The sequence below is a fragment of the Rattus norvegicus genome, chromosome 4, assembly GCF_036323735.1.
Source record: "Rattus norvegicus strain BN/NHsdMcwi chromosome 4, GRCr8, whole genome shotgun sequence".
Taxonomy (NCBI): Eukaryota; Metazoa; Chordata; class Mammalia; order Rodentia; family Muridae; genus Rattus; species Rattus norvegicus.
The window spans coordinates 166,774,355-166,787,303 of record NC_086022.1 but is presented as its reverse complement, the minus strand read 5'-3'; the positions used below and the strand labels follow the sequence as shown (position 1 = coordinate 166,787,303).

Here is a 12,949-nt window from a genome sequence, read left to right as displayed (position 1 = left end):
CTTCCTCCTGGAATCACGTGGTCTGATAGGTGCTGCACCTTTCCTTTGTAGCAGTTACCGTATGTAGCCACTTATTTATTTACAGTTTCCTGATCCTGGGTCACACGGCTGGCACTTAGTACATTTCAATGGTGGCAGCTATCAGACAGAGACAGAGACAGAAACAGAGGCGCATGGAAGTCAGAGGAAAACTTGTGGGGAGTCACTTCTGTGCCTCTACCATGTGGATTCTGGGCTGGCTTGGTGATGGTCATTCTGACCCTCTGAGCCAACCCTCCAGGCAGGTCTCCTTGACTCTTAATCCCTGTATTTTTTATGTTGTCCTTAACTTTGATATCTGCATTTCAGAGTTTTTCTACCACAATTTTAAAAAAGAGTATGATTAAGTCATTTTTACATATTTTTCTTTCCTCTTTAGGACGTGATGACCATGGATGGCCTCCTCTATGATCTCACAGAAAAACAAATATATCATATTGGAAAGCAGGTCCTTTTGGCCCTGGTAAGATCAGCGTCAATAGAAACTGATGGTGGTAGTTTCTGACCAGCCTAGTAGTTATGCTAAATTTCTCACATTGACTGTTCTAAATGGAAGATCTATTTTAAAGAGACTTAGACAAAGCTAGGGGAAGACTATTGACCAACAGTTTGTTTCTCAGCCCCATATTTATAAAATTATTTAGGTAATACCATGCACACTATAAGGAATTCCAAGCAGAAGGCTACTAATTTAGGATTGGTACAACGATCTAGAAGGATTGTGAAAGTTTACTTAGCTTAAATTTCAAAAGCAAATTTGTTATTTAAACCTATATAGATGTAAAGCAGGGAACAAGGGAAACAAGATGGAGGAGATTTAAAGGGAGGAAATAAATAGGTTAATAATAGTAGGTATAGGAAAGACAGAGATGCAGACATATACCCAAAGAACAAGACAAACCAGCTGAGATTGTGTGGGATGGGAAATTTGCTGTGATATAAAATATATGTATTATATAAATTTTGAAAAATAAGGAGCAAGGGTAAGAGAAATAAAACAGGAAAATGCCAACTGACCTTTTATTTTTAAACCAACTTAAAGAGGTTTTAAGAATTCAGGGTTTCAGAAAAAAATTACCTTTATCAAAATTACTCAGCACATTTATATATCTATGCCTGTGAAATTATTTGAACATATTTCTAAGGGATTTTTTTAAAATAGAAAGATCAAGGCTCTGTGAAATTATGATGTCAGACTTTATTGCATTTTGCTACCACAACATGTGAAATATTCCAGGGTCCAAAGGGACTCTTTTTGTGTGTGTGGTGGTTGTACTGGGAATAGAACACACGGCCTCTTGCTAGGCAAGGGCTGCATGCCTGGCCTATCAGGGTTCTAAATAGAAATAGGAAAACACTGAGTAAAAAGGAAGTGATGGTTCTAGTTGGAGCTCCCATGGGCTGAGGAGAGAACACATCTCACACGGCAGTTATCTGTGGCTCTTAGAGGGTGTAGTCCTAGCATTGCTGAAGCATGATCTCCAGCCTACCTTACCTCTGGAATCATAAGTGCAGAGGTGTCCTACTGTGACGTTTCCTCAAGCAGATGTACTCATCTGGCACTGTGTCACCTGTCACAAGGCAAGGCTGGGCTTTTTGGTTGCTTCCCTCAATGACCTTAGTACATTCTTCAATTCTTCTCACTCTAGTATAATTTCCTATGTGCACCTTAATTCTGCTTACAATATTTAGTTTCTTTGTTCTAAAAAAATTGCCAAGAGACAGAAAACTGCTATTCCTGGTCTCCTTCACCAGTGATGGGAAACTATCACTTTAACTTTCTAATTTTCCTTGTTCTGTGTTTGGTAGTCGGAGCCCTAGATCTCTGGCTCTTCAGTCATACACAGGTCCCCCCTCAACCCCCTTCCACACAACTCGAGTGGCTTCGTGCCAGAGGACGTGTTGCAGCACCTGCCACCCACCACCTCCATTTTCACCTGAGTTTTATTTTTAACACACCTGAATCCTTTGATCCTTTATAATGCCAGTCACCACCTCTCTTTCCCTAGACCGTGGCTTTGTAAATCTGTGCTAAAAAAATCTTAAAGTTTATCTTTGTAAGTCCTCAGGGAATTTTGATCTAGAGCCTGGCTTCAGGATTATGAGTGGATTGGTGGGGTCTCCACTACTTTCAGAGTTAAGGGACCAGATCTAGGCGCAATCACCTGGTGAGTGCATGGCCTTCTGTTTTCCTTTGCATTTGCCTTACAGAGGCTTCATCTGGTTGTAAGGATAGAGTGAGATGGTGTGAACCTTTGTATATGTTTATGACGTGGCATTCAGCTTTACTGCACATCCTGCTCTCTGTTCCCCAATCTACGGAATCTACTGAGTACCATCTGAAGGGAGTGTGCAATCAAGGGGTGGGTAGGGAGTAGGGCTGACCACAGCACAAGTGTTTATGTTTTCAGACTCCAGTGTTAGGGCTCGTGTGTAACATAGAACAGAGTGCTCACCTAGCATGCATAAAGTGCCGGGATCCGTCCTTAGCACTGGAGTGAAATCCACGAGTTAGTGCCGTTTGGATTATTCACGGAGTCTGGTACTCCTAAACATAGGTGAAAAGCTCCAATCCCTATCCTGGTTTGGAAATGCTGGAAGCAGAGAAGACCTTTGTCTTTTGAAGGCCACCTAGGACTGTCTTATCTGTGAACTCTGACCTTCAGAAGGCTGATTACCTTTGATGGTATTCTGATAGGAATTCCTGCAGGAGAAACATCTATTTCATGGGGATGTGGCCGCCAGGAACATCCTGATCCAGAGTGACCTGACTCCCAAACTTTGTCATCTGGGCTTGGCGTATGAAGTTCATACTCATGGGGCCATCTCCTCTGCTCGCTCCAGCACCATCCCTCTCAAGTGGCTCGCTCCAGAACGGCTTCTCCTGAGACCTGCAAGCATCAGGGGAGATGTGTATGCTATTTCTACTCTTTTGTTTCCTCTTTGTGGCTGGTCTTCTCCCCTGAAAACGCGTCAGCTTACAATCAATTATTTCTGCAAAAGAGTCAGACATACTCTTAGGCAAAAATATTTGTCATCTCCTTCAACCCTTTTTTAAAAATATGCTTTTCCAGGTAGTTCTTGTGAATTAGATTAACAGCTTTCATCAGGAAAGAAAAAACGTGAAAGTATTGTTCAAATCCATGTCAGAGGACTTATTAGCCTTTCTTTAACCTTTAGGGCGTGGGCTTACTTAAGAGCCAGGACTTTGAAATGAAATATTTACACATGCTTTAAGTCACCTCTCTTAAAAATATTTACTTATTATATGCATGTGCCTGCATGAGGTGTACAAGAGCTCGTGCTTGGTCAGAAGAAAGTGTCAAAGCCTCTTGACTAGAGCTACAGGAGGTTGTAAGCCAATATTTATGTGCTAACAACTGAATCTATATCCTCTATAGGAACAGTAAGTGCACTTGACCACTGAGCTATTTCTCTACTCCCAGCTCACATTTAGTGAAAACTTTTGCATAAATATTTATTTATCAGATTTGAAGGGAAAATCTATATTTTATGATGGATCTTGATCATGTAAGTATAGCACATAAACCATGGTCCTTCTGCCTTCACCTCCCAAATGCCTGTGTTTGCCACTGTACCCAGATATAAATCATATTTCTTGTCTGAATAGCAGCTTTAGTGAATGACAGATGGCTGGATGCCCCTTGGAGATGGTTCTTAGTGCAATGAGAGACCTGAAAATATTTGTGAAAAATTCGAGACTTTTATTATTTCCCCCTACATTTTGCTTTGTTTCGTTTTTGTTCTTCAAGACAGGACTTCTTTGTGCAGCCTTGCCTGTCCTAAAACTATCCCGTAAACTAGGTTAGCCTTGAACTCACAGAGATTCACATGCCTCTGCCTCCTGAATGTGGGGATTAAAGGTGTTCACCATCACTGCCTGGCTCACCCCCCTCACTTTTTACAGTTGATTCATCAATACAGTAATACTTTATTTGCTTAATATTTTAATTTATTTTGGATGGGGGTGGAGTTGAGACAGGGTCTTTCTATATGGCCCTGGCTATCCTGGAACTTGCTATGTAGAAAACTCTAAATTTGAGCTCACAGGATTCTGTCTGCCTCTGCATCCCATGTGCTGCAATTAACAGTGTGCCCTACCACATTCAGCTCAATCTTTTTGTGAAAGACAGAGTCTCCCTGTGTAGCCAGACTGTATTTAAATTGGTGACCCCCCTTCATCAGCCTCTCAAGTATTCGTGTTACAGGGGTGTAGTATATTCCATCACATTTTCTTTTTGGCAACATACTCTTATAGACTAGGTTTAAAACATTTAATGTATTTTTAAAGATACATCTTATGCAAACATTTAAGTAGCATCTATAGCATTTAGTGATCACACAACATAACAATAATCAATATACAATTAGAATAACCCGGATTGTAGAGAACTGAAATTGACCTTTAGAAATCCTATACCTCAGCTGTTTGAAGACACACACACACATTCATGCAGAATACTCGACTTGGTGTCCGTATCACAGGAGGCATCAGGTATTTAAACCTCAATATTGGGAGTCAATTACGATGTTTAAGCTGATGTGTCACTGATACCCACTTTTCAACAGACTGTGGGAAATTTCTCTTACAAAAGGTCACTTATTTAATGAAGGTATTAGAAGTGAAGTGTGCACCTCTCAAGTCGTACTGATTAGCTAAATTCCCTGTTCAAATATTTGAAGTTTATTTTATTAATATTTTCCCTAGGTTTGAGTAAACAGATCACCTGAGAAAGCTGTGGTTGAATTAAGAATCTGTGTTTGGTTTGTGCTGAGTAAAGGCTAGAGTTTGGGCACAAACGGATGGAAAAGATGAAAAAGATAAAGAAGGGCATTCTGTTTGAGTGAGTGCACTCGCATATGCTAATAACGAGAGCAAACATATGTCATGAGGAAGGGACATAGACACGGGTCTTGAAGGGATTAGAGTTCGAAGGGTGTAGACAGAAATGTCCTCTCATAACTGTTAAACAATTCACCTCTCCCTGGAGCCTTTGTCTCCTCTCTGATGTGAAAGTAAGCTCTCTTGAGAAAAGATAATGGTAGAAATTAAGTGGGCTACTCTGCTTCTTTTACAGTTGGTCCTTTGGGATCCTGCTTTATGAGATGGTGACTCTAGGTAAGGATAACCTTCTTGTGAACAGGCAAGCTTGCTTTTTGGAAGGTGGGTGCTTATGTGGCCCTTAAGAAACTGTTCTGAGGACAGGATGGACGACTGCACTGGATTGACATAGATTCTGAGCCTCATTCCTCTGAAGTCTACTAACATGATGATTCCTTTCCTTCGGTCTCCCTCTCCCAGACCTCCTTAACCTTCTTTAGCTCTCCTTTTCTTTACTTTCCCATAAGCCATTCCAACTCTATAGGATGTTTTCCAACCCAGAGGACAATTCGCATAGCAATATCATGTAAATGTTTAAAATGTGAAAATGTTTTCTTCAATTTGTAAACTGTGGCTCCTTTTGTATTATGAACAGTGGAAGGCGGGTTTTATTTCCTGGATTGCCTCATTTTATTATTTTGCTTAAAACTCAGGCTCTCCTCACATTACCTTTCTTCCTCAAAACACCTTTTCTGCATGTTCACACAATCTGCAGGAGTATCTCTACTGTACATAGTTTCTCCATGGTTATCTTTTAAAGGATGTTTCTCAGGTCACTGGAGATTGGTGTTATTTTCATTTCATATTTAGAAGCTCTCTTGCTGCTCTCCTGTTTTCCATATTGACAGGGGCACCTCCATACCCTGAAGTCCCTCCCACCAGCATCCTACAGTATCTGCAGAGAAAGAAAATCATGAAGAGACCCAGCAGCTGCACACATGCCATGTAAGAGGCTCTTAAAGGCTTGAGTTTCTGTAATTCCACGTCATGTATTGCTCCCTACTAACCACACCCTTTTTAATGTGCCTCAAAGGATCTTTAGTCGTCCTTATGTGCTAATTTATGCCCAGGCATAAATGAAGCATGAGGTAAAACAAAAACACTTCTGCTCAACAACGGCATTGGTCACTTTTCTAATCGCTGTGACAAACTTCCCAACAGAAACTGCTTCAGGGAAGAAAGGTTGACTTTGTCTCACAGTTCCTTTGTGGTGGGGAAGTCAGAGCAGAGGGGCTTAGTCTGTGGCTGCAGGAGCACATAGACAGTTTGTTCACATGTGTGTGAAACAGGAGGTATCAAACAAAGGCTGGAATTAGGATGGCTATAACTTATAAAAGCTTTCCCCTAGTGCAACAAGTACTCAAAACATGGGCTTGTGGGGGACTCAAGCTATAAGTGTGTCAAATATGTTTAATTATCACATATTCATACATAAGCATGCATACATCCACATATACAATCTTGAGGCTATCACTGAGGACTCTATTGGGAACCTATTTTTTGCTTCCAGAAGAAGTCTTTGGACAAAGTTCTTAACCTTAAAGAACATAACATTCTGATGAGAAGATAGTTCAAACATTGATTAAAAGCCCTACCCCTCATTCCATAAAATGGAACAGACAGTTTACTCCTAGCTTTGTTACTCAATTATACTATATGGTAGAAAAGGCAGAGCTCTTCTGATATTTTGTAGTTTGAAAAGTTTCTAGTATTCTATTATAAAAAGAAATCACATTGATAGGACGTTGAGAGTTGATGTAAAGAGAATGGTAGAGTACCAGTTTCTAGAATATATACATACATACATATATATATATACAGAACAGAAAGATCAAAGAACTAAGGGTATTATTTTGTTGAAGAGGAGCTGTGTTCCTTTCCTCTCACAGGTACAACATCATGAAGTACTGTTGGCGCTGGAGTGAGGACAGCCGTCCCTTACCTGGTGAGCTGCGCCTGCGCCTGGAAGCTGCCTCTAGAACCGCCAATGACAAGGCTGTGTTGCAAGTGCCAGAGTTAGTGGTGCCTGACCTGTATGCAGATGTGGCTGGCATCAGTACGGAGAGCCTTTCCGATAGCTACAGTGTCCTTTGAAGGTGGTTCCAGACAAGTGCATGGAATGAGTTTCTTCAAGAAGAGAGGGAAGGAACTTTCTATGAGCCACAAAGGGGAAAAAAAGGAGCATGGATCCTGCATCTTTCCCTAAACATTTTTCTAGAAATATGAAATGTTGCTGGATGAGTCTCTGCCTCTACACATTGTGTACTCTTGAGCTAGTAATCATCATCAATCACAGTTTGCTTTCCAGTCCCAAGGACAGAGGTGGCCAGTGTCATTCCAAAGGAAGTCTTAAAAAGCTGCAATGATTGTTAGGAATAGGGCAAAAGGGCTGGTCCCACTCACTCTAGGCTGATTTACCACTGAAACTATTTTTTAAATCTAAACTATTGCAGAGTACAAATAAAGCAAAGGGGTATGAATGAATAGCTCCTAATTTTTAAATATAAGAATTCATGAGAAAGAAAATGCAAGGTTCTTTTTGTTGATAAGTATAAGGTAGATCAGTATATCCTTCAGGGAAAGGTTTTGTCTCCTCTATGTTGAAGGAATATAAAAGTTCTAGTCCCTTCATGAATAGCTGAAGAACTGTAAGAAATAATACTGAGTTTTTCCTTGACTGTAGATAGAAGAGCGTCCTTTTGTTGAACTCCGAGACAGTAGGAACCACCTATGATTCTAAGTTTAATTAGAAACAAGAGGCATCACTTGATGATTAAGAACATTGTTCATCACATTTGCTTGCCCGTTCCTGTAAGACTAAGGAGACTCAACCTAAAGAACCAAAGTTAGAACCAGGGATGATGAAATGTATGGGTGTGTGTGGTGTGTGTGTGTGTGTGTGTGTGTGTGTGTGTGTGTGTGTGTGTGTGTAACAAATAAGCATGGAAGCCAGCAAGAAAACTTAGTAACTCAGGTGTTCATTAAGAGGTACAGAGAAGAATAATCTCATAGGAATACATGGTAGCTTTTACATTTTAATCATCCATTGAAATACTGTGAAACAACTCATTAAATTAGTATTTATTGACCAAAAGTAGACTTTTCAGGTGTATAGCTGCCAAAATTTATACAATAAGGAGGGTAAAGGAAAATAAGTGGAAGTAATTTTACTAGAAAGTCTAAAGAACCTACATTTTCCAAAAGGAGATTCATTGTATACAAAATGAGATGACTATCTACCTCAGAGGGTTGGTATGAGGGCCAATGAGAATATGTATTTGTGTAATATGTGGAATATAATATGTTCTCAATAAATACTAGTTTTTCTACTATCCCCTTTCTAACTCAGAACATTTATTTCTCTTTTTTTCTTTTTAAAAACAAAACACATAGAGAGCACTAGCCTGTGCTAGTATAGGACAGAATGTGCCAAAAGACGGTGGTATGGCATGAGCACCACATGATTAAACTGTCACCATATTTTGTTTATTTCTAACACTGAGAACTGAACCCAGGGTCTTAACACACACAGGCCTTGATCTAATATATTTATGTTGGGTTTTGGCTAATGACAATAATCTATGATTCCATAATAATGTTAAGTATCACAGTGAGGGCAATTCTATTTAACACGCTGGTCAGTCTTTGCAAGAACACCCTGGTACCTTGGGAAGGACAAGGAGAGCTATTGTGGAAAGGATGATTGGCAGCTGGAAACTGACACCAGGGCATCAACTGAAATCTTGATGTAGTCACAATGAGTCAGCTAAAGGAGGAATGTTTTCTTGTTGCTGTAGGGATACCACAATGAGTAGCCAGGATTTAAGTGGGCAGGAGAAGGAAGGAAGAAGGGTGTTTTCTTATTGTTTTCCACCAGCTGTTAATTTGAGCCACTTTTACAAAGTATTCCTTATTTGAATATTTAAAAATGTTGAGTGTCAAAGTTTGCTGTGTCAGACAGTGGGATATGTGTTGGAATCTTTGAACACTGTTAGGCAGGATTTATTTATGTGTGGCTACCTGCTAATTAAACCTTAAGTTAAATGTTATAAATGAAACATATGGGACAGTAGAAGGGAGTATGGAGTGAAAACTCTCTGAATAAATGGCTTTTAACCTGAGACCCCAAGGAAGGGTCATGTAATGACAGGAAGAATACAAAGAACTGTCCAGGAATGGGACTCTCTCTGGGAATTTATGACAATTGTGAGGTAAGAAGAAGTCAGTGTGGGGTTGGTAAGATAGTTCAGTCGATAAAGTGCATGCCTCCAAGTTTGCAGAGTGGAATTTGTATTTCTAGAATCCATGTAAAAGATGTGTCAGCACACATCTGTAACACCAGCATATCTTTCATAAGATGGGAAGTGGACACAGGAATCCTCAGGAGATTTCAATCTGTCTACCTGGCATACTCAGTAGTCAACAATAGAAGACCCAGGCCAAACAAGGTGGACGGCAAGGATGAATGCCTAAAGTTATCCTATGATCTCCATATAGTACACTCTTAACAGATTTGCCATGCACTGAACACATACATACTAAAACATCCATATATAAACAAAACCATAATAACTAGAAAAGACAGTACATAGATGGGGGACTGAACGGCAGTCTACCGGGTTGCAGCATGTGTGTTAAAGAGGAGGAGACACATGATGAAAGAGAGGGTGGTTTGCCTTTCCTTACTTGGGTATGTGCATGTGGATACAGGTACCTGGAAGGCCAGAAGGTGGCATTGCATTCCCTGGGGCTGGAGTTCCTCTTGTTTGTGAGTTGTCTGACATAGCTGCTGAGAACCAAACTCAGGTCCTCTTCAGGTAGCCTTAACCACTGAGCAATCTTTCCAGCTCCATTTTCTTCATTTTAAATGAAGATTAAAATAGGTTGATCAAATTATTAGTGTACATTAAGGGAACTTTCTCAAACTTATTATAACAATTTAGAAAACGCTTTATCATACCCAATGAACCATGTAGAATACCAGTGGATAGCCTATAGTCTTTAATTTATAGATTATGTTTGTTTGTTTCTATGTATGTTACAAGTTATGCTGTATTATTTAAATCATAGGATACTCTAACATACTCTAAGAGTTCTAGATGTAAATAATACAATTAACTCTATTTCATCATGGTAATCTCTGATCCTGCCTGATAACCAGTGGTGTAAGGGGGTTTGCTGTTTATGCACCATGGGAATTTATCAGAAAAGCATTAACATGCTTTTCAAATAAAGTGGCAAAAGACATGGCTGAAATCCATAAAGGAATCTAAGAGGGAATAAAAAGGAAAGGCAAGCAGATGGAAATGGATGGGAATAGATCACTACACTTTGGCTTTTCCTTCTTAAAATGTGCCAATGTTAGGATGGTCTATTAGACTACATACTAGTATTGCTACATAGATTCATTTCACTAAAAGAGACAGTTCTGACATTTTGCTCTGTAAGTATATAAAACCAACAAAAATTACAGACAGAAAATGAATATATAAGTTTATTACCTGTTGTGTTTACTAGGACATGGTTAGAGAGCATTTCTGAATATTGGAAGAGGGAATGATTTGATCACTTTAAATAGACAAGATAAAAGGACAGATAAGAAGAATTCAAAAGGAGAGAATTCTATAACTAGGGAAAAAAACCCAGCAGAGCAATTAAAATATTAATGACTCTAAGGAAGAGCCAAATCTAAGAAGGGGAGTGTGGTGGTGCACAGTTGTAGTGCCAGCACGTTCGATGTGAGCGCAAGAAGGTCGTGGATTTAAGGCCAGCTTGGCTACATGAGAAAGCAAAACACAACCGGAAATGAAAGAAACTGACACATCACCATACAACTGGAAAAATAAAACACTTGTGTGGAAAAATTATCAACGAATATTGCGCATTAAACCATCAAGCCTCAATTTCTATCACAGTCGGGAAGGTTTGTTTCCTACCTACGTCAAAATAATTTCACAAGGTGCTGTGAAGTTGACCACAGTGTGGGCAAAAGCAGAAACAGTCCTTTGGTTTCACATGAGTAATGTAAAAACATTTATTTTCAAAGGTAAACTCTGACCAATTGCACCCTAATTTGGCAACTATAGTAATGGAAAAAGGAAAATGTGCACAGTATATTTTCACTACTTCGCTTTGATTACAGAGAGCTGAAACTCTTATACAGTTGTGCTAACCAACATGAGAAACACTAGCCACATGTGATATTTAAATGTTTACTTAAGTTAACAAAAATTAAGAATTCCCCAAAATTAAGTTTCCCCAGTCCCGCTACATTTAGTCCCACTACATTATTAGCTACATTTAAGAGCTTAATAACAAAACACTTGCCCACATGTATCTGGTGTTTACCATCTCAAAAGGTCCAATTTTGGTACAATCTTGACTATAATATGAAAGTTCAGGTAAATACAGTTCTCTTTTTTATTTTAAAAAAAAAAGACATAAGTTCCAGAGGACATGTCTGAACTCATAGGTCATGATAGAGGACCAAGAACATAATGGGCCAACTTAGGAAAGTCTTAATATTGTGTGTATTCCACACTGCGTGTAAGTACACTTAAATCCTGACATCTATAGTTCTATTTAGATAGATAGGAGGATGAACGCGGTACATGTGTGAAAAATTTGAAGGAAATGCACAGAGAACCAAAGGCCATGGAACACTCCTTTTTGTATAATTCGGTGAAAGGGGTTTTAGCTGATATTTTCACAGATGCTATGCAACACTTTGCTCAAGTTTCTGTGAATTATTCTTGTAATAAGTCAGGGGCTTCTAGGTTTTAAAACTGGAAGTTTCCCATCCGAAAAAACTCCTCAAACCTGGGCAAATTGGAAGGGTTGGGTATCCTTCTGGTATGTTGTCGTGATTCAGGTTTCTAATGTGTTTTCCTAAGTAGCAGCCTATCACCCTGCTACAGGAGTAAATTTAACAATTACATAAAGGAAAGAGAACCTGCTCCAACGTGCCTTGACAGTTACTCCACTTTCCCAAACCCTGTATAATTATTGATTTCAGGTGCAGATATTGTGAGTTTTTTTTTAATGTTTATTTTTGCTTTCTCCAAATACAAACATTCATACCACTCTGCTTTCCTTTGTGGCATCCTTTGTCTGAAATGCTTGTCTATACTGCTAGACAGTCACAGAATGCACTTATCAAAAAAGTCAACTCAAATAGCAATTTTTATGTCCTCTTTAATCCCCCCCCTTGCTTATAATCTTCTAACTCCACCCCCAGTAAAACTACTTGCCATTTTCATACAGAGCTGGGCCATTGCATATATTCTTTTTACTGATTGCTTCCCTTTGCTGTCCTTTGCCTCACATGTTTGCTTTCCTTTTATTCCGAAGGTGTAAATGTCGTGATTGCTTTATTACTAATTTCCATCTGCTCTGGCACATAGGAAAGGCTCGTTAAAACCCATGTCGCCTAGATTTCAAAGCATATCACACACATGTTATTTGATCTTCTGAGTTCTGTGTTTGGCGGTTGGTCGCTTGTGTCTAGTTAGTTAATGATCAAACAGGTTCAGAGATAATGACTTGTCCAAGGTTTGGTGGGAACAGTACTGAGACTGAACTCCTTTTCTTAGGATTAGTACAGAAGGCCATCAGTCACCAATAGGATTACTCAGTGGTGCTAACAGAAAGGTAACCAGGACTTTAAGAGTGGACACTGGGTGCAAGTTCACTGTCATTTTTGTGCTCTCCAAGACCATTCCACACTGGAATGTTCCGTACTTCTCCAACTTAAACTATCCCTGCAAATACCTAGGGTACAAACTATTAATCCTTACCGATTCACAAGTTGTATTACACTATGAAAAACTCTTATAACTGTCTGGACTCTTCAGTTTCATGTGCTATTTGAACATCAACCCCCCACCAGAGAGATACATTTTACTTTGTGTCTTAGTCAAGGCTGTTAGCCACTGGATACTGTGAAGCATTATCCAAAGAGACTCTGGTAGATTGTGATCCAGTTGCCACTGAAATGTATCTTTACTC

General features: G+C 39.4%; 1 protein-coding gene across 3 annotated transcripts in view; it reads left to right on the top strand.

The window, feature by feature from the left end:
- The window catches only part of Styk1 (serine/threonine/tyrosine kinase 1), a 50,281-nt gene extending 42,007 nt beyond the window's left edge, over positions 1-8,274 (top strand). For 2 of the 3 annotated variants that reach the window (XM_063286577.1, XM_063286576.1), the window contains 5 exons: positions 419-502; positions 2,738-2,952; positions 5,139-5,179; positions 5,791-5,887; positions 6,832-8,274. In XM_063286577.1, the coding sequence (XP_063142647.1) occupies positions 419-502; positions 2,738-2,952; positions 5,139-5,179; positions 5,791-5,887; positions 6,832-7,036 (642 nt within the window). In that variant the 3' untranslated portion in view covers positions 7,037-8,274. The remainder of the gene's footprint in view (positions 1-418; positions 503-2,737; positions 2,953-5,138; positions 5,180-5,790; positions 5,888-6,831) is intronic. The other variant, NM_001427710.1, reaches the window with a different exon arrangement.
- The last annotated feature ends 4,675 nt before the right edge of the window (positions 8,275-12,949 follow it).